Source organism: Megascapheus bottae, chromosome 13 (genome assembly GCF_031878675.1).
Source record: "Megascapheus bottae isolate mThoBot1 chromosome 13, mThoBot2.hap1, whole genome shotgun sequence".
Classification (NCBI taxonomy): domain Eukaryota; kingdom Metazoa; phylum Chordata; class Mammalia; order Rodentia; family Geomyidae; genus Megascapheus; species Megascapheus bottae.
This window is the reverse complement of record NC_143521.1, coordinates 18754347-18777341: the sequence shown is the minus strand read 5'-3', so window position 1 is coordinate 18777341 and position 22995 is coordinate 18754347. Positions and strand designations below refer to the sequence as shown.

Genomic DNA, 22995 nt, shown 5'->3' with positions numbered 1-22995 from the left:
AGCTCTACCACTTGAGCCTCAGCACCACTTCCAGCTTTTTTTCTATGTATGTGGTACACAGGAATCAAACCCAGGTCTTCATGCATGCTAGGCAAGCACTCTACCCCTGAGCCAAATTCCTGGTGGTGAATTAATATTTTTGAAGTGTTCATGTATGTAACTGAGCTTCATATTAAGCGTGGGCTTTTTTTCTTTATGGTCATATTGATTTTTTCATTGGCATGAAATTATTTTGTAATTTAGGGGAAAATGCCTATTTGAATACTTTGTGGTTTGAGAAGAATATTCATTTACAAAATAGAATGAATTTACACCTTTTTTTCCCCTTGTCCAACCTGAACAGGCCTGTGGCCTTGAACACAAAACAAAAGTAACCCCTGTGCTGTTAATTATTGGCAAACTGTCCCAGTTTCAACATATGGAATAAAGTAAAGCATATGCCAACAAAAAGTTACTAGCTAACACGTATTGCTTTTGAAGAGTATAAAAGAATTTCAGTCTAATTTTCAGCATCCTCCTCCCAAAACTGCCACCAACAATGAAAGAGCTAGCCAGCATGAAGTGGGTGACACCACTTCTTTTCATTTTTCTACTCAGTTTGACGGAATCCAAAACACTGCATAGGAATGCTTATGGAAAAGGTAAGGTACCTTAGTGTTTTCCTTTTTAAAAACCATTGTGTGTTCTATAATTCTTAAATGTGCTTTTCTCCATTTATCTTGACACCTAGTTCATATTTAGTGTTCCACGCAGAGGAAAAAGATTTAACTTGGAACATATTTTAATGGAAGGCACAATTTTACAAGAAGTTTAGAAAATTTGTGCAAAATTTTTACAAAAATTTACAAGAAGCTTAATATGACTAAGAAATGGGTTTGCTGTATTAATTTATGTGTATTAATTTATATGCACATTTACTTTGAAACATATCTATCTATCTATCTACCTATCCTGGCTTCTTCCCCAACCTAGCAAAATAAGTGAATGACATTTATTTATCCTTAATTCAGAAAATAGACATTGTTTGCTATCTGAAGAAACAGTAGTGTGACTGCTTCATAAATGATCAATCTATGGTGTAATGATATTTAGAAGATGACTGAAATAAATGAGTTAGAGAATTAACAGTACATAGGAAAACTGAAAAATCAGAAAACATGGAGTCTGGATTTTGGTGTGAGATACAACAAATTATTTATTGTTTCATAATTTCTCAAGTATAAAATGAAGATCTTTGGTAAGTAATCTCTAATATCTTCTCAGATGTAAAAATCATACAGTTTTTACTTAAATACAAATTGATACCAAGAAGACTCTTTAAGTTGCAATTGAAAGCATCATTTCTCATTAGTTGCTTTTGTTTTTCAGATTCTACATTAGATTCTTCCCAGTGTTCTTCAGAGAAGAATTTAGTTAATCTGTAAGTTTTGCTTATATGCATGTACTTTAAATATGCAGTAAAGATTTTAGTTAAATAATGAAACAAAATTGAAGAGCCCTATAATTTTTTAAATTACAGAGACAAATTAGACAATTCCAAGGAAGTTGTCTATTCTGATTATCAAATTAATACTGAAGAGATAAGCATTAATAAATGTTTTAGGTATTAATATTTGTGTTACTTGGAATTCCAGGAAGCAACTCAAATAAGATAAAGAAATATGCTTTGGGCCAGGGGTTTGGCCTAGTGGTAGAGTATGCACGAAGACCCGGGTTCAATTCCTCGGTACCACATACATAGAAAAAAGCAAGAAGTGATGCTGTGGCTCAAGTGTTAGAGCTCTACCTTTGAGAAAACCCAGACAGTGCTCAGACCCTGAGCCCAAGTCCAGGACTGGCAAAAAAAAAATACCTTATTGTTATTGTAGAGGTGATGTACAGAGGGGTTACAGCTACGTAAGTCAGACAATGAGTACATTTCACCCACACAAAACTTTTGGCCCTTTATATTAGATTTTGTTTAGCAACAACCATGTGTGAGTTTAGGAATTATTCCATTAACAACAGTACAATGATGTTACAAAGTTCTTTCTTTGCATATATTTAAATCTTAGTCATAAATCATAGTCAATAAAGTATTCTGGCTTTTGTTCTTTGTGGAAAATACATTATTCTTTTGAATGTTGTCTCTCTGTTTCACACTTCTGAAATTTCTCTTCTTGAAGACAGTTTTGAATAGGACTTTGGGTATGCTGGGATGGACACAAGCAGAATCTAAAGACTAAATCTTTCTTTTTCTTTCTTTTGGGAGGTCATAGGGCTTGAACTCTGGGCCTGAGTGCTGTCCCTGAGCTCTTCAGCTCAAGGTTGCTGCCCTGCCCCTTGAGCCACAGCCCTACTTCCCCTTTTCTAGTAATTAATTGGAGTTAAGTGTCTCACATTCTTTAATGCTTGGACTGGTTTTGAACTGCAATCCACAGATCTCAGCCTCCTGAGTAGCTAGGATAAGAGGTGTGAGCTACCGCTTCCAGCTTAAATTTTTCTTAAAGAAGAAAAACTACAAAGAATGTAGGTTCCTTCAATTACAGGCGCGTATAGAAAGTGGGTGATCATGAAAAATACACTCGTGGAAAATCCAGTTATTCTGACTTGTAGTGTCAGTTTTGTGACTATCTGTGGACACACAAACAAAACCCCAACTTTTTTTGATGACTAGACATATATATATATATATATATATGTATCATATATATATATGATCATCCTCCAAATAGATCAGGACATAAACAGAAAATATAGCCAAAGAAAACAACCCTCTCCCACCCTGCAAAGAAGCCAGTACTTGAGAAAAGCAAGATTTACATAAGCCTATTTCTTAATCCTTTGCATTTTATTTCAGAGCTACCATATTTTTTGCCCAGTTTGTCCAAGAAGCCACTTATGAGGAAGTCAGTAAAATGGTAACTGATGTACAGACTGTAATTAAGAAACCCACTGATAGGGAGCAGCCTGCGGGGTGTTTAGAAAGCCAGGTAAGTGAATAACAGAAAGCCCTGTAACATAGGCCTGTTGTGGAAAAGGGTTGGATGGATTTCGGGTCATCAATAAATGAGTAAGTGTTATAAAGACACTATCTAAACATAGAGACTAGGAGCTAACATTCTGCAATCAGACTTTCTGGGGGACCTTGGGCATATTATTTATCTTCCGTCTCCTTTTGTTTTCTTATTTATAATTTAAGGGACACTATTGGATCCGCCTCAGAGTTGCCATGGAGATTGTTTTATAAGAATAGTAGATAATTTTTATAAAGCACACAATATGGATCACCTTATTCTAAAAAATGCTACAAACATATTAATAATCAAAATACATTATAGTGCAGCATGGATGAATCAGAATAGTTTATTCAATGAGCCAAGAGACCTTGGCTGAAGCGTATTTATAGCATGTCATCTTTGTTTTCAAGGAGTAATTTATTAAGTCTTTATAATAATACTAGGAGATTGGTGATAATTTTCCAGTTGAAGCAGCTGAGATACCAAGCAATTCAGTGAATTCCTTAAGGGAATCACAAAATGCCAGAGTCAGGGTTTAAATTAGGCCACCTGGCTCTAGCACTCACCTCCTTTAGTAGTTTTATCACGTTATATACTACACAAATAGTAAACATGAGGTTCACAGCAAAAAATGAATATTGCCAGATTTAGCAGGCAACCATGACATCCAAATATGAGACTAAATCAATTTTAAAAAAATCATTGTAAATGTGATATATAGAGGAGTTGCAATTACATAAGTCAGGAAATGAATACATTTCCTTTTAAACAGTGTCACCCTCCCTCATTCTCTCAGTTTTTCCCTTTCAATTCTGCTGATTTTTCATTACTTTTATATAGTATTAAGTTGCCACTGTGTAGAAAGTCAGTATATCTCTTTATTCTATCTCAACGTGGAAATGAACTTTGTATTGATTTGATATAGCCAACCATGGGACAATGTGTCTAAAGAATCCTGTGTCATGGTGGGTTTGAAAGGGCCAAAAGGCAATATAACAGGAGCATGTGTCCTTCAAATGCACAAACTACTCCACCATTCTGAGGAAGAATTATTGCTTTGGAATTCATCAGAGGCTCTGTTTTGCAATCTCCATTTTTGGCTTGTTGTGATAATCATGTAAAACTGTGTGTATAAATGACTTGAAATGTTCTTCCCATTACAACCTCATATTCATTTAGGGGTTCAAGATAATGTTACAGATGACTTTTTTTAAATGATAGGAGTAGGAGGTCTTAGAAGATTTGCAAGATTCTTTAAATATTATCAGGTATAAGAGTTAAATTAACCATTTCCTTACATCACCGGAGCAGATTTTCCTCAGAGGTTGTCTTTTGTAAACAGGTCACATCATCTGACTTTGATAAAATGAAAGATCCCAAAGCAGAAAGCATGTGCTCTACAGATCATTTCAGCTAAATCTGTAGTTATGACTAATGTTTCTATTTGCATTGTGCTTTGAAGTAACTTTTAACCAAAAATAGTATCTGATTTTAGTTCACTGCCCAGTCATAAGAGGACCACATGGAATGGACATCTATTTCTGAAACATGATTATACAAAAAGGGTAGCGTATATGTTCTGGGGCTAAACTATGAATTGCAGAAAAGAGAAAATTAAATAGAATTTAAAATTCAAGAGATGAGTATTTCATGGTGTGACTGTTTTTAAACATAAAATGATTTTAGTCTATTAGTCATGTGTTTTACTGACATTTGGAAATTAAAATTCCATGGTAAAGAAAATGGTAAAGATATCTAGCCTGGAGTTTGTCCTAGTGATAGAGAATGCTTGTCTAGCCATGCACTAATACCTTGATTTCATTCCTTGGTACAACATACATAGAAAAGCTAGAAGTGGTGCTGTGGCTCAAGTGGCAGAGGGCTAATCTTGGAGAAAAAGCCCAAGGACAGTGCTCAGGCCCGGAGTGCAAGCTCCAGGACTGGCAAAAAAAATAAAAATAAAAAGTAAAATAAAAAGGATATCTCACTGGATAGAAATTAAATATACTGGAATTTGTATGTGGAATTTTCTTTGAAGCCATGGTTCTGCTTGGGGCTGTCTTAGAAAGCCTTTTTATGAGCGGTGTGGAATTTTAAGCAAAGTTAGTTGCCCTTCATTGCAAAAAAAAATCTTCTCTTACAGCTCTCTGCCTTTCTGGATGAAATTTGCCACGAGGAGAAAATTACAGCAAAGTATGGACTTTTGGACTGCTGTAGGCAAAGCGGAGAGGAAAGACATCAATGCTTACTGGCACACAAAAAGGTGACCCCAGCGCCCATTCCACCCTTCCCAGGTCAGGAACCCAGCACGAGTTGCCAGGCCTATGAAGAAAACCCAGAGGCGTTCCTCCGCAGGTAAGGGAACGCACAGCGTCAGGGGCAGCGTGCGGAGGCCGCTATTTCTGCAGTCCACGTGCAGGTGCACTCCACGGTGTGCAGAAGTAAGACTGAATATAAGGGGACATGCGGAGGCGTGCACAAGGCATGCAGAAAATCTCTTCGCTGCGTGCTCCCTGCACGCAGACCACACAGCCTGGGCAGCAGCCATTCCTTTAGTTTTTGGAGAGAGTGGTTTTCTTTCTCTTCCTTTGAATCTCGCTATTCTGTCTTGATCAGGACTATATCACTGTCGCACAGACACCTTCCACAGTGTAGCAGGTTAGGATAGCAGGTTAAGGGCATATTGCTTACATCTGAGCCCAGGTCATCTGCTGGGAAGCTGGCGTCAACCTCTTCATCATGTGTCTTCCAAGCTACTGCCCGATACAGAGACAATGGGCCCACTTCCCTGCAGTGGAGAGAGCCAAGGTGCCAAAATTCCTGCCTTACTTGGCAGACGTCCTTCTTTGCTAATTCCTCAAGCACGTCTGTGAGGAGAGTTTGCAAAAAGTCTTATTCCAAGATTTAATTATGAACCAGGCGCTGATGGCTCATGCCTGGAGTCCTAGCGAGATCTGAGGCTGAGATGTGAGGACTGGTATTCGAAACCAGCCTGGGCAGGATAGCCCTGGAGACTCTTATCTCCAATCAAGCATCCAGAAAAGCTAGAGATGTAATTAAACAAACAAACAAACAAAAAACCCACAAAGATCCAAGTTTCAGTTGCTATGCACAATACACAGCGTTAGAGTGGGAGAGTGACAGCCTGGAACATAAAAAGCTCAGGGGCAGTACCCAGGCCCCTGAGTTCAAGCCCCAGGACTGGCACAACAAAATTAAGATTTATAGCAGTTCTACCTATTTGTTTTTGTAATAGGATATGGTGTTACCTGTTAAGCCTTTACTTTATCTGAGCATCTTAATGAGGAAAAATTCTGACATTAGTTGAAAAGTAAAATGACAATTTTCTTCTCAGGGCATAGTAAAGACAAAAAGCTCAATGTATTTTGTTGCTGGTGTTTAAAATATTTTTCTAAATATAATCTGGGTTTATATTTATTTATTCATTTTTTGGTTGGTCATGGGGCTTGAACTCTGGGCCTGGGTGCTTTCTCTGAGCTCTTCAGCTCAAGGCTAAGCCTCCAGCCTTTGAACCATAGTACCACTTCCTAAAATACTCTTTATTGAAAAATTATTATTATTATTATTATTATTATTATTATTATTATTTATTTACCATTCCTGAGGTTTGAACTTGGTTCTTCATGTGTATTTGGCTTTTTAGCTCAAGGCTGGCTCTTGATCCTTTGGGCCTCTGCTTCTGGCATTTTGATGGCCAATTGGAGATAAGTGTCTCAAAGGCTTTTCTGCCTGGGCTCATTTTGAACTGTGATCCTCAGATCCCAGCCTTCTGAGTAGCTAGAAGGCTTGAGGCAAGAGACACCAGTGCCAAGTGTCAGTGCTGTCATCAGCCAGAATCTTTGAATGAATTCCAGCATTAAGTCAATAGCAATAGTCCTGTTTCTCATGCTTTTGTAAATCTCTCAATTCTACTAATTTTGCAGATACATCTATGACATCTCGAGAAGTCAACCCTTCCTGTATGCTCCCACAGTTCTTTCTTCAGCTTCTCGCCTTGATGAGGTTATGCCACTGTGCTGCAAGGCTGAAAAAGCAGCCGAATGCTTTCAAACAAAGGTAATGTCTGGGTGTGGATATCCGAACCAACGTGGGGTGCTACTCTGGAACAAGAAAACCAGAGTTGAAAAGGGAAATGGACTTTATGTGAACAGTTACTGTTTTCAGAATAGAACAGTCATTGGTGTAGCACCCATGGGTAAAAACTAGATTTGTTATTTTCATCCATCCAATCAGTCAGCCAGCAATATGATTATATATACATGTATATATCTATATCTATATCTATCTATCTATCTATCTATCTATCTATCTATCTATCTATCTATCTCTATATATATATCTAGAGAGAGAGAAGAGGAGAGAGGTAAGAGGAGAAAGAAAATGGGAGAAAGAAAGAGCAGAAGGGGAGAGAGATGAATGAAAATTGTATAAAATTTTTATATTCATTATCCTTTGTCCTTAGGATAAATCTTAGGTGTGTTGTAATTTTACAAATAAGTAAACGACTTTCTTTGGCTCCCAGTGAAGAATCATATCCACAAGAAACCTTTTGCCCCCAGAGTTCCTAGGAATTTTCGATGCATCCTGCTTTCTCGATGCATGGCCTGTTTGTTTTGTAACTGAGCAGAATCTAGCAGCTCTAGTCTCCTTTATAGATGCATAAAAGCACGATTGTTCTTTTGTGGCCCCTAATATCAAAATTAGAATGTTTCTGTGTTGAGCTGTTTTGTTTTTGTTTTTTTCCAGTCCTGGGCTTTGAACTCAGGGCCTGGACACTGTCCTTGAGTTTTCTCAAGGCTAGTACTCTACCTCTTGAGCCACAGAACTACTTCTGACTTTTTCTGTGTATGTGATACCAGGGAATTGAACCCAGGACTTCATGCATGCTGGGCAAGCACTCTACAACTAGGCCACACTCCTCGCCTTGTGTTGAGCTGTTTTTAATAATTATCTACAATGTATACATATAAATTAACTAAATAAATGAGTAGTTGTGTAAAAGCAATCTCTTTAGTTAAAATATCTTACAGAATTTCATGTCTTATACCTGTTTTTCCAACTATTATAGCTTACACAAAAATAGAAGCTTTTGTATAACATCTTATTTCTTCTCCAACTAGACCGCATCAATTACAAAAGAGTTAAAAGAAAGCAGCTTGTTAAATCAGCATGTGTGTGCAGTAATGAAGCAGTATGGTCCTCAAACCATCCAAGAAATGTAAGTTTAAGCTCTATCTAGGGAAGCATTATTTTGTGATTTATTTATTTATTTTACCATTTTGCGATTATTTATTTATTTGTTTGTTTATTCATTTTTGTTGGTCATGGGACTTGAACTCTGGACCTGGGCACTGTTCCTGAGCTCTTCATCTCAAGGCTACAGTCCTACCCCTTGAGCCACAACACCATGTCTGGTTTTCTGATGATTACCTGGGGATAAAAGTCTCACAAACTTTTTAGTGCCCCGGCTGGCTTTGAACTGAGATCCTCAGATCTCAGCCTCCTGAGTAGCTAGGATTACAGGTGTGAGCCACCGTGCCTGGCTTGCAATTCAGCTTTATTTTTCTTATTGCTGCTGGGATAAGTGAAGACACTTTTGATGAGGGCTATGGTGATTAGTGAGAGCTCACGACTGGAAGAAAGCAGGCTGTGAAGGTAGCGCTTGGGCTGACCAGTGGGCTATGGGTATGGTTTACCTGGTAAAGCATCGGTACCCTATAAAGCTTGAGGGCTTTAGTTTGAATCTCAGTACTGTCAAAATCCAAACAAATTTCAATGACATAATACTTATAGGAGAGTTTTAAGATTTATAACATTTGCCATTTCTTCTAGACACCTAACTACCTATAACCAGATCATAACTCTTTGGTAGACTTGTGTTTTCCTAGCTACTCTACAAATCAGGTCAATCTTCCCCCAGAATTATTGAAATTTGTGACTTAACAAGAAATTCTTCCTATTAATTATGTTTGTGCTTTCTTTTAAAACATTTCCTTGAAGCCATAATATTAGAATCCAATGTAAGGTGAAAAGAAAAATTCACATTTCATAACTGCTTTAAAGTAATGCTTTCAAAAATTGTATCTTTATTATCTTTAAGTAGTTGTGCAAGGGAGTTACCATTCAAAAGATCCATTTTTAAGTACAATGCATAATGATTGTTGTCGCCCCTTTTTATCATTCTCTCACATCCTTCCCAACCCAATCTCAATCCAGAGGGATTTATCCTGGAGATGCAAGGTTCGTTCAATATACATAAATCAATAAAATGTAATACTACACATGAACAGAGCCAAAGACAGGAATCACATGATCAACTCAATAGATACAGAAAACGCCCTGACAAAATCCGATGTCCTTTTATGGTAAAAGCTCTGGAGAAGCTAGGAACAGAGGAAACATTTTCTCACATAGTAAAAGCTATTTATGACAAACTCTACAGCTAACATCTTACCACATGGTAGAAAAGTAAAGTACTCTTTAACTCTTTAAACAAAACATTTCCAGTATAGCAAAACATTTGAGTTTCTTGCTAAATAGAAAAATAAGTACTTACTTATGTTTTAGATGACATATCACAGAATATTGAACAGAGAAAAGCTTAGATGACAGTGTTTAGTGGTAGAGTTAGTTTCAAAGATTAAAATATCTATTTATTGAAGAGGTTAGGTTGTTCTTTTCTATTAAAAGTTTAAAGATTGATTCATTCACTGCTTTATTTTTTATTGTCAGGATAATGTATATAGAGAGGGATTTCAGTTACATTCACCAGGTAGTAGAAATACACTGCTGTCTTGAAACTTGTTTCAGGAAAAAAGGAACATTAAGATGCTTTACACTTAATCTGGAAAAAGACTAGGAGATATGCTGTACATTTATAAAGAAAAGCAATTCTTCCATCAGGAAGGGAAACACCATCTTTTGCCTAAGTGAACAGTATTTCTGCACAGATATTTCTTAAAACTTAAATATGCAAAGAGAGCCAGTATTTTAATTGTTCACTTCCATTCTGGCCACACTGCATGTGTTAGGCCAATAGTTGTCGGTGATGGTCAGCCAAACACTTCCTTTGTTAATTTGTCAAGCTACATCCCTCTCAATAGTCTCAGAAGCGTCTCTCTCTTTCTACTGAAAAATCTGTATCCTTTCTTATGGAATTTTCCATTTCTTAATTCTTTATACTTTTTACTCTTCCTGCCAATGATTTCCAATGTGTAGCATCAGAGTTGAACAACAAAGATGGAGTTCATCTTGATTCCTAAGAAAGGTTTTAGGAAAAGATAAATTACCCCCAAACCAATTTTCTTTTGGTGGGGCAAATAAAAATTTGCAGAGCCACTGGCTTGTAAAATTGAACTGAAGTTGACACAGTTCTTTCTACTTGGAGCTTTATCTATACTGGTATTTTATATACTATTTGATTTTTGTTTTGTTGTTGTTGGTTGTGGGGTTTGAAATTTGTGTTTGGACGCTGTCCCTGAGCTCTTCAGCTCAAGGCTACTGCTCTACCACTTAAGCCACAGTGCCACTTCTCGTTTGCTGGTAGTTAATTGGAGATACGAGTCTCACAAACTTTCTTGCCCAGGTTGGTTTTGAACTGTGATCCTCAGATCTCAGCCTTGTTAGTAGCTAAGATTACAGGGGTGAGCCACCAGCATCCGGCTACTATTTGATACTGATAGATCAATCAAAATTGTATTTTAAATTCTTCTCTCTCTTGTCCCTACAGCATTACTGTTAAGCTGAGTCAAAAATTTCCTAAAGCAAATGTTACTGAAATTCAGAAATTGGTCTTGGATGTGGCCCACATACATGGGGAATGTTGCAAAGGAGACGTTCTGGAGTGTCTGCAGGATGGGGTAAGGAGTCTGGCTTCCTAAAGGAGATCTCTACTTCTATTTCTCTTTCATTATCTCATTTTAAAGGAGAAGCCTTTTGGGCTTGACTTGGTCACAAGTGATAGTAGTTAGATGATCAAATGACTTTACAGATTTCTTGAGAATGAAATTTACACTCTTATTTACATTCTAATTTTTGTTTTGATAGGACCACATCCATTTTCTTTCTAAAAAAAATGTAACCTTCTTTTGGTGTTGTCTTTTTTTTTTTACTTTGAATATATTCCTTTTCTCATCCATTTATTTCTTCATTAGATGAATATATTTGAGGGACTTTTTATTGGTTAGACATAGTAATAGACACTTGTTTATAAATATGTAACTTGATTTCAAGTCTGATAGGAATATAACAATGGCCTCCTTGGAGTTAGGGGCTGCCTTTTGTTTACTCTTCTCTCTATAGGATCATGTCTGGCACATGGAAGACTCTCTCTTCCAGTTGCTGCAACAAAGATAACACAAGCAACTTACATGAGAAAGAAAGCTGGGCACACTAAAGGAAAGTGTGAATAAAGGGCACTCCGAGAGAAACAACAGAACTAAAAAGCCCTGGCAACAGAGTGTATCTTAGTCAGTGGTGATGGAGGCAGTCTGGCTATTCTGAACCAATCCTAGACTTCCTGGATATTGTACAAGAGGCTTGCCTACCCTCAAGTTACTCGCTCCCCACTAGTGACCCTTCCTCATCTCCAAGGAGGCTTAAACTCTTTGGGCTTCGATGATCAGATTGCTCAAAAACCTGAGCTGGACTGTGGTTTCCAGGAGGCTGATAGGAAGATAAAATGCTTCCTTCATCCACTTGGCATGGCAGCTTGGCTGAGGTAGTCTGCAAGAAACTGATGTGTTTCAGAATTTTGGAGTTTGAGATCACTCTTCGTTATTTAAATTGGAAGAAATGATTTCAATATGTCACCTATGCTTGGTTGTAACAGCGGAAGTGAATTCCAATTTTCCTGCTGACAATGCCCAGAATTTAATGCCATGAGAGGTTATGAAAACTACCTCTCCCCCGAAGCAGTGGTTATTCTGGGGGCCTCGTTGTCTATACACCTCTCTCTAGTGGGCACAACTAGAGCACTGCAGGTTGTTCTAATTAAGATGGCAGCCGAGCTTGCTCTCCTAGATTGAAAGGTTACCTAGTGGCAAATTTGAATATTAATAGAGAAAAGTGCCATTGGATTAGAAATGTAACACATTTCCCTATTGGTATGAAACCATCTTATTGTAATCAAGAGGAGGGTTTAGTAAAAAGGAGGAAACACTAATATGCAAGACAAAGTAAAATGTCTTCTTCATTCTTTCCTTTTCCTCTCTCCCTCCCTTTTTTGTTTCTTGAGACTGGTTGTATCATTCTTTCAAGCCTATTAAGACATTTGTTTTTTTTTTCTGTTACAGGAAAAAATTATGTCATATTTATGTTCCCAAGAAGATATTCTACCAAGCAAAATAGCAGAGTGCTGCAAATTACCCATACTCGAACTTGGTCATTGCATAATTCACGCAGAAAATGATGACAAGCCTGAAGATCTATCTACAAATTTTAACAGGTTTTTAGGAGATCAAAATTTCAGCCAATTTTCTTCAGAGGAGAAAAACATGTTCTTGGCAAGGTAACACACTCTGTAAATGTATGATCACATAAGTAAAGATTTTATGGAGCCTACAGCTTTGCTTTGTTGAAATGCAGTGATGGCTATGATTTTTGAGCTCAGTATCTGAGGATAGAATCTTCTGAACCAAAAATAAATGCAAAAAATAATAAATGCAAGCAGCGAGGCAGGCAATAGGGAGTGGGATTGATCTCATGATGGGAGGCTCTTGCTGTTACTGTTACTAATGGCTTGCTTATGAAGCCCTATTTTATCTCATAAACCATTTTGTGGAATGAGCCACATTGTCATTCTGTGTTAATTGCTTGTGCAAAGGCCACTGTTGTACTTTCAACTAGGATAAGGTTATTTTTCTAATAAAAGGTGCTGGTGATTGCGCTGTATATTTAAAACATCTTTTCCCCAAAATATAGCTGAATGAATATTCCTTTAAGACAGTCTAAAGATGTTTAGAAACATTTATAGAATATTAGTTTATTGTACAATGCAGTTGATGGGCATGGTCTCATTCTATTTGCCTTAAGGAAAGGAAGTAGTTAAGTAAGTGCATTTTCCTTTATTATACGTGTCCATGGCAACAATTACAGGATGGTTCTGTATGCTCTTAGGGCATTATGCTTACCGATCTCTAAGGATCTTTCAAATTTAAGACTCTGATTCTAATGCAGCAAGGAAAATAAAAATTTGATTTTCTTTCTAACATCCCCTGGAGCTCTTACTGTTGTGTTAAAATTACATATGAACACATTGTTTGCCTGCTAAGTGAAATTACGCGAACTAGAACATAGATCTGTTTTAAGCAATCCCACATGACACTTTGGCTTGACTGATGGACATATAAAGTGCTATGTAAATTGAAGAGTTGTCCTTAAGTTTATATACATAAGCGGTTAAGTTGATTATTTGCCTAACAGAAGCCATTCTTATATTGCAAAGGGTATTTGTAGGGGACATATTCTCATCTGAGAAAATGTCTTCCCCAAGTATTTGCACTTTTCTTTCCCCAACTGCTAGAAGTTTTCATAACAGGTGCTAGAAAAGTTTTTCTTGACTATGTGACAAATCAGTGGCATATCTACCTTGAGTGTCCCTTCTTTTTCTCTCTTCCATCCTTCTTCACTTCTCTTCATTCATTTATTACTAGATGACAGACATGACCTATTTCTTGTTTACTTGTTTCCAGTTCCCTGTAACATATTTGTGATTGGGCAGGCATTTTATCGTCTCCAACAGTGGCTCCTCCTTGCTTAAAATAATCAGAGAGAAAATAGGCAAACATGAAAAACACATTTGTTGTTGGGCCGGGAGTTTGGCCTAGTGGTTAAAGTGCTTGCCTAGCATGCATGAAGACCCGGGTTCGATTCCTCGGTACCACATACATAGAAAAAAGCTGGAAGTGGTGCTGAGGCTCAAGTGGTAGAGCTCTAGCCTTGAGAAAGTCCAAGGACAGTGCTTAGGCCCTGAGCTCAAGCCCAGGACTGGCAAAAAAAAAAAAAAAAGAAAGAAAAACACATTTGTTGAATGAGTGAAGATAAATCCTAAAATGAGACGCAAAAGAAAATAAAACATGAGTTTACAGGACAATTTGAGGGATGGTTGTCTGACTGAATAGTTTCCTCACTCATAGAATTCGAATTGTACTTGATAACTAGCTTTGTTTACTCATGTTTACTTATATTTTACTTCCTTATTAAATAAGAATAATTGTGGCTGAGATCTAAGGATCATGGTTCAAAGCCATCTTGGGCACTAAAGTCCATGAGACTCTTATCTCCAATTAACTACCAGAAAACTGGCAGTGGCACTGTGGCTCAAGTAGTGGAGCAATTGCCTTGAACTGAAGAGCTCAGGGACAGCACCCAGGCCCAGAGTTCAAGGCCCACGACCACCACCAACAACAAAAAGAAGGATTGTAGAATAAATTGTTGCATTTTTTCTTAATTACGATAACTGAAGCTATTTTCCTTCCATATTTTAGCTTTCGTCATGAATATTCACGAAGACATACCAAGCTTCCTGTCACAGTAGTTCTAAGAGTTGCTATACGATACAAGGAACTGGTAGAGAAGTGTTTGCAGTCTGAAAACCCTCTTGAATGTCAGGACAATGTGGTAAGCTGATCTAGAATTTTAGACAGAATCTCAAAACCTGATTTAGGGCTGAAGATGTGGTTCTAGTGGTATAGCATCAACCCAGCAAGCAGGAGACCCTGGGTCAAATTCTAGTACTGCCCCCCAAAATAAAAGAGATGGAATTGATAAGATATATAAGTATAAATACACTGTGTGTTTGTGTTTTAATGTATATAGTTAGCCTGGTACCAGTGGCTCATGTTTGCAATTCTAGAAACTCAGGAAGATGATATCTAAGGATCACAGTTCAAAGCCAACCTGGGCAGAAAAGTCCATGAAACTTTTTTTTTTCCCGTCAAACTCTTATCCCCAGTTAATCAACAAAAAGTCTGAAGTTGAGCTGTGGCCTGAGTCTCAAGTCTTAAAAAAGAAAAAGGAAAGTAAGGATAGCACCCAGACTCTACCCTGAGTTCAACACACACACACACACACACACACACACACACCCAAAGCATCTGGTTATTAATTAGTAGTAGCTAGCTATTTATATGTAAGAGCTAGTATTCTAGTTATTAAACACTTATTAGTTAGCAGTCAGAAATTAATAGCTTCCTTAGGATATAAAATATAAGCCATATTTCTTTGATGTTCAAAATAAAGGTAAAACTTATGTTTGGCTATCTCCAGAAAGGTAAGTAATTTGTACTGAAAGAACCATAATCCTTTATCCTGAAGACTGAATTCTGCTCTCAGTGATTTATAATTTGTGATGTTTCACTTACCTCTCCGCAGTGACTTCAGTCTTGAAATTCAACTTTACCATTTTTAATATTTAAAAACTCTACCATTGGGTTTCACAATACAGTAAAAAGCCTGGACAATGCTATATATAAACTTAACATATCTTGGAAGAGAAATAAAAAAGTATGAATAATACTTGTACTTTCAGGAAGAAGAATTGCAAAAATATGTCCAGGAGACTCAAACATTGGCAAAACAAAGCTGTGGCCTCTTCCAGAAACTAGGAGACTACTACTTACAAAACGAGTATGTTTTATCTCTTTGTGACTTATTTTCAGTGACTTAAAATCACTAACACAAGAAAGAATGGAAACCTAAACTGAGAATCCTTAGCTCCAGCCTAACTCCCACTTCTGTGCTACAGAATGGGCCCTGAAACATGTTACAGTCACAGTATCCATTCTGCCACAACTTGTCCAAGTCAGAATACCAAAGAGAGCTTTAAGTTCTGGTGTGTTGGGAAGATTGATGTATAGAGAGTGGTGTCAAAACCTGGTCCAAATCCTTCATGCCTTCTGGCACCAGGGAAGGAGCCAGGAGTGGAAAACCTTATGTCTGACTCAACACGACCTTGTGGCCAATGCTTCTTTCAGGTTCCTCATTGCTTACACAAGGAAAGCCCCTCAACTGACCTCAGCAGAGCTGATAGATCTCACCAAGAAGATGGTGGCGACGGCAGCCACATGCTGCCCACTCTCTGAGGACAAATGCTTGGCCTGTGGTGAGGGAGCGGTGAGTGGCATCTATGTCTTTGGCCTGTCTTCATTTTGCTTTGTTTGACTTGCAGTAGACTCACCATTTCGATCTAAGAAAAACGGTGGAAACCAAGAGGGCAATGCCTTTCTTTAGGAATATTCAGTCTGTAGTAGTGGCAATGGTGTGTAAAAACAGCCAGCAGTGGATGGCCTGGGCCAGTCTTCCTCTCCTTTCAGAATGGCTGGTGGACATGTGGCCAATTTCTTCAAGATTGGGAAAACTTCAAGCACAGGAAAAAGACTGTTCATTATTCTCTCATTATGTCGACGCAGTAATTTTTTTAAGTCACTAAAGTTTTTAAAACACTAAAATAGAAATAGTTTCACTACTGATAAATTGCAATTACAAATTGACATGGATGTTGTAGTATAGCCTTACTGTGAAATGCTAGGGACAATTTGTATTTCTCTGTACTGAGTACATACAGCCTAGGGTAAGCTCTGGGCTCTGAGTAGTAAAATGACTTTCAGTGAAGCAATGCTATAAGTGAGTATCTCTTGTAGGTAGGATTATAGATTGCATTATTTTTCAGTCTTCTTGTCTTAACATTTTTCACCAACGATTTAGAGTGAAAAGAGTTCCCTGGGCTTCACATTGTTTTTATTATTGATTACATTTTTTTTTCACTTAGGCTACAGGGATGCAGATGAAGGCTACAATCTAGAATCTGGTTTTAACACTTATTATTCATGGCTTCCTGGGAAAGATACTGCTGACACTAAGAAGGAGCTTATCCCATCTGACATTTGACAATTAAACAAAAGTGCTATTATCATAGAAAAGCTGTATTCAAATGGGTATTCTACATTAGTCTGATAGTATGCACATAAAAATGTTAGCACTTATTTTAAGTTATTACCAGGGGCTAAGCATTGCCTCTGAAGTGTAGAAGGTAGAACATTCTACATCAGAAGAGCCTTGAAAATCACACACGCACAGTCCTGCATAATTCTCACTGGTCCTGTTTCTTTCCTGTCAGCTGTATATAGATACTCATGGCTAGATGGATATGACAGTGTTAGGCTTATGCTAGCCTTACTTTTAGAAAGTGAGTCTCTGCATCTCAATATACATCTTAAGTAGCTATACCATTTTAACTAGTTATGGCTTGCATTCTAACAATCCATTTATTTATCTTCCTGGGGCAGGGCTGTGTTATCCCTCCCCTCCTCCCTTTTGGATGCATGTTTCAAACAGTTGGCACCATAGTTATAGGATCTCAAGGCTATAGAATTCGTTTAACCTTCTAAGGGTAGTGTGGGATGACAATAGCACGCTGAGGTTTATCTCTCACAAAGGGGAACATTCTGCTATGGCAACCCACAAGCAGCTCCTTTTCCTAAAATATTAATGATAAGTTGCTGGATATTGATAATTACTGCACATATCTTCTGGTAACCAGAACCATCTTCTCCACCTCTCCAGGCTGAGATCATTATTGGACAGTTATGTATGAGACACGCGGCCAATCCTCTGAACCCTGGTGTGGACAGATGCTGTAATTCTCCATATGCCAACCGGCGGCCCTGCTTCTCCAGCCTGACGGTGGATGACACTTACGTTCCTCCACCATTCTCAGATGACAAATTCATCTTCCACAAGGATCTGTGCCAAGCCCGGGGCAGAGCACTGCAAACAATGAAGCAAGAGTAAGTCCTGTTATTTTCCTGAATGAAGCAGTCCAAGAAGAACAATACCAAGAAGCTGTGGTCGCCTTACACATTTAACATTTTGAGGCTGTTGGAACATTACTGTCCCTCAAATACTTGAGGCATCCTTTGAGCAAGGCATGGTGTCTTACCTTGATGATCCTAGCTATTTAGGAGGCTGTGATCTGAGGATCTTGTTTCAAAGCCAGCTTAGACAGAAAAGTCTAGAAGACTTGTTTCTGCAATTATCTACCATAAACATTCAGTTCATTATTCTGTTTAAATATTCTCTTTATTGGAAAGTCTGGAAACATTCATGAGGGCAGACAACTTGCTGTTTATAAAACTTATCTTAGTTGTTACTGTTACGATGCATTTGGGATTGAGGGAAAATTGACCATCTGGTTTGGAGTATTAGAGAATTTCTTTTCAGTGGTACAGGTTGCTTTCATTCTAAACATAGGGACGACACTGAGTCCTTTCATTTAAACATTAGGCTATAAAGAGAATAGTCCATCTGTGATCTAACCATGCAGGCTGGGTGTCAAGACATGAAATATACAGTTCAATTCAGTGTACAGCCAGGCCAGTGGAGAGCTTGGCATGTTGCCTAGGCCTTGCTGCTGGAAGTTCTTTAGACAAGCCAATCGTGCTAAGCCTGCTGGAGTGAGGCATTTGGGTGCAAACTCTCTATTCCGAAGGGTCTGGAAAAGTATCACTACATCACAGATTCCTCTTGTGCTTTGTTTTGTTTTAAAATACAGGCTTCTCATTAGCCTGGTGAAGCAAAAGCCGCAAATGACGGAGGAGCAACACGAGGCCGTCACTGCTGATTTCTCTGGCCTTCTGGAGAAGTGCTGCCGAGGCCAGGAGCAGGAAGCCTGCTTCGCAGAAGAGGTGGGTTCATGTTCAAGATGTGTGGCGTAGCCATGTTTGGTAGCTCGTACCTTGTAATCCTAGGTACTCAGGAGGCTGAAGTCTGTAGGATCCTGTTTCAAAGGCAGCTTGGACAGAAAAGTCAGTGAGACTATCTCTAACTAGCAAAATTCTAGGCTGGAGGCATGGTTCAAATGGTAGCGCACCAACTTTGAGCCAGAAAGTTGAATGAAAGCCAGAGTGAGAGGAAAATTAATAAGCACATGTATTTTTGATGTATAACATGTTTTAAAACATGGACACATTGAAAAATCATTACCACAATCAAGCTAATTGTTTACATTTTGTACACCTTGAGTTTGCATTGCTGGATACATCTGAATATAACATCCTTTTGTTTTTAAAAGATACATACTAGGCCAGGAGCATGGCCGAGTGGTAGAGTGCTTGCCTAGCACACATGAAACCCTGGGTTCAATTCCTCTATACCACATACACAGAAGAAAGCTGGAAGTGGTGCTGTGGCTCAAATGGCAGAGTGTTAGCCTTGAGCAAACAGTATCCAAGGACAGTGCCCAGGCCCTGAGTTCAAGCCCCAGGACTGGTTAAAAAAATGCATACTGCTAAATACATCTGAGTATAACATCTTTGTTTTTAAAAGACACTCTAAAAAAAAAAGAATAAAAGACACTCTATTAACTCAGCTTTCATGTCAACTTTATTTAAATTTATCGTAACATTTAAGTTTGGATGTCTTATTATATGCAAACTAAATTTATATTTACAAATGAGTTTTCCTTTGTGAATTCTGTAAGTAGGTGTTTTGATGTGGGTGTACTTATCAGTACAAGAGTGGTTTGGACAGGGTCAAGTAGGAGCCCGGCATAGACAGACAATTGAACAAAACAAAGCATATTTTAACATATTTCTGATAAATATACAAAATGATGCATATTTGAGGAGACACTGAGATGTAGAAAACCTCAGTGGACAGTGTCAGTGCTTTCTCTGCATACCTTTTAATTTCTTCTGACTTATGCATGGAGAGGAAGGGAGAGGAAGATGAGGGCAGATACAGATTTGATGACTGGCATAGATACAAAATCTGCTGATCTGAGGAGGTTCAAATTTCTTTTCTGGTTCTCACTGTTCCAAAATTGTTGGTAGGAGGAATACATTTCTTGAATGTTTTTACTTTTAATTTATCTACTTGAGTTCCCCTCAGATTTGGAGAAATTATCTGTAGTTCTAGCATAAACATGCTTTCTTTTTTCCCCAAAGTTATTTTTACATATATTTTTATTGTAATTAATAGAAGGGTTACATTATATTTGCCAGATATAGGATGCAATACTTCACAAACATTGATACCCTTTCTCATGCTTTCTTCCCCATTTCCTTCCCCTCACCCCCACCTCTCATCTTGTTTTCCCCATTCCCTATCCTATTTCAAATAACCAAATAGACATATGTACAATATATCAGATAACAAGGTAAGATACTGTAACAATATGAGATAACCAAAGGACAGCAAAAGAGATGAGAGATAACATAGTACATTAAGGACAACAATCATTCATTATATGGCTGTTGTTTCTATAACCTGGAGGTCCTTTCCTTTAGCATCATACTGTATGGCCTTATGTATCTAGGTTTTGTTCTATTGTAAATCCCTGCTAGGAGAGCCCAAGATTTGTACTGATTATGACAAATGAGGGAAACCATCAAGCCTATGTTCCTTTGAGTTTGGTTTACTTCACGTAATATGATTTTTTTCTAAGTCTTCCATTTCCTTACAAATTGGGCGATGTCATTCTTTCTGATGGCAGCATAGAATTCCATTGTGTATAAATACCACATCTTGTTGATCCACTCATCAACTGAGGGACATCTGGCTTGGTTCCATATCTTTCCTAGGATAAATAGTGCTGCAATGAACATTGCTGTGCTAGTGAATTTAGTATGTCATTGTTTCTGGAGTACAATCATCCTTTATTTTTATGTTTTCTTAATTTCCAGGGTCCTAAACTGATTTCAAAAACTCGTGCTGCTTTGGGAGTTTAAATTACCTCAGGTAACTAGAAGATTCAGACTAATGTGGTGTTGATTCTTCATACATACTGATCCATAGTGAGCTAGATCCCAAGAAGTACTATTAATTTTTCTAAAAATAAAATGACTGAATAAAGAAATTTTATTTTTAAAATATTGTAACAACACTTTCAGTGAATTCAAAGCTCTCTTGATTTCTCTCACATTTCTCTGCACATCTTCATTTGGTTAGTACTTGATACAAAATTTTTCTTATTTTGCAGCAGATGGAGAAGGCAAGATTAGTGTCTGTGGTTGGTGGACTCTTGTGTCTAATTATAACTGACAACACTGTAATGAGATGATTAAGACTATGTATGGTTGAAAAGCTATCGAAATAAAGCATTCCTAAATATTTCTTGTTTCCTAATCTTTTTTGTGAAAGACATAACTTTCTTTAATAGTTTTATGTAGCATTGTCTGAAGAAGATTCTATTAAGATGCACCATTGCATAGTGGTTATTATAGTGATGGATTTAGAACACTAAAGGCTTCAACCTTTGATCGCCTCAGGAAACAGTCCCAGGTTAAGATAAACTGTCCCTTCCATGACCACTTGACCACTTAAGTATTCTAGCAGATAATCTGGTAACGAGAAAAGAAATTGTTGTGCTTTTCTTGGATTCATGAGAATTGAAAATGTGTTTGTTTTTTTTTTTTACCTCAGTCTTGCTCAGTTTTCCATTCATGGACACTTTAACACATGTCAATGGTGTTGCAGTTGTTTTGATTGACTGGGATGACTTTTTTAAAGTCTTGTTCAGGCCATAGTTACTATTCTTCAGTTTGCTTCTGGAGACAAGAAAGTGAGTACGTAAATAGGACACTGAAAATATGAACCATAAAAAATTAATCAATTGGGCTTAAACAACAATGAGCACTACCACCAGACACCAACAACAGACAAAAAAAACCAAAAACCAAACCAAAACAAAACAAAACTCCTCTGTTCTAGAAAATGTCATTAGCAAAAATGGATGAATGAAAGACTGGGAAGAAGTCTTTCCAAATGATAAATTGAATAGAATACGGACTTTCAAGGTTTTCCAGACTGAACAAGGACAAAGCAAAGAATAAAATAAAAGTGGAGAAAGAGCATGGCACCAGTGGCGTATGCTTGTTACTTAGTTGCCAGAAGCTGAGAGTTGGAGTAGAGTAAGGGTGCAGTTTAAAACCAAGGCAGAAAAGTTCATGAGACCCTAGAGAGGTGGCTCAAACTGTAGATCACAACCCTGACACCAGAAAGATTCTGAGTTCAACCTCTCATAGATCTCATTTTCTAAAAAGAAAAAGGTTTAAGCAAATGCTTTCCTGAAGATGTCTCAAATAAGCACGGATGGGACATGAGAATCTGGAAACATGTTGAACATTATTTTTTAAAATAAAGTAGGATACTTGTACATGAGTAATAGAATGGCTATGACTAAAAATATGGCTGGGCACTGGTGACTCATGGCTGTAATTCTAGCTACTCAGGAGGCTGAGGTATGAGGATTGTGATTTGAAGTCAGCTGGAGTAGAAAAGTCCCCATGAGACTCTTCTCTCCAATTAACCACCAAAACCTGGAAGTGATGCTGTGGTTAACTGTCAAAAGAGAATATTTAAAGTACAACTTATACATTAATCATGGGATTGTAAAATGGTTTAAATGAATTTGAAAATTTCTCACTGATTTTATCATGCATCCATTTTATATCCACAGACATCACACTATTAGTTATTTATCACAAAGAAAATATGCATGCTAATAAAAAGATATGAATGTCCGGGAGCGTGGCCTAGTGGTAGAATGCTTGCCTAGCATGCACAAAGCCCTGGGTTCGATTCCCCGGAATCATATGCACAGAAAAAGCCAGAAGTGGTGCTGTGGTTCAAGTGGTAGACCTCTGTCCTTTAGAAAGCCCAAGGACAGTGCTCAGGCCCTGAGTGCAGTCCCCAGGACTGGCAAAAACAACAACAACAACAACAACTGTATTTCAATATTTCTTGCCTTATATACTCTGCATTATTCTCTCCACACAAAAAGACAAGATTCCTTATTTTTCTCTCAGGGGAGTTTTTTTATTCTATTACAGTTTTTCTGATTTAACCTTTTCTGGTTCCTTGCTTGGGAAACAAAAACATAAAGCACTCTTAACAAACAGTTAATCATTCTAAACTGGGTTGCCGTCATGTGTATAAGACCGCTCTGCTGCCCGTGTGCTTGGGGGCCCGGAGTGCA

General features: G+C 37.8%; 2 protein-coding genes across 2 annotated transcripts in view; both read left to right on the top strand.

Annotated features, from left to right (window-relative positions):
• LOC150055618 (albumin-like) overlaps positions 1–22995 on the top strand; it is a 230077-nt gene that overhangs the window by 59583 nt on the left and 147499 nt on the right. The gene's annotated exons all lie outside the window — the stretch shown is intronic.
• Afp (alpha fetoprotein) lies at positions 539–20746 on the top strand. The gene is made up of 14 exons (XM_090343444.1): positions 539–641; positions 1369–1420; positions 2840–2972; positions 5143–5354; positions 6944–7076; positions 8141–8238; positions 10750–10879; positions 12314–12528; positions 14507–14639; positions 15550–15647; positions 15995–16133; positions 17583–17806; positions 18571–18703; positions 20702–20746. The coding sequence occupies exons 1-14, from the start codon at positions 539–541 to the stop codon at positions 20744–20746; spliced, it is 1848 nt and encodes a 615-aa protein (XP_090199570.1).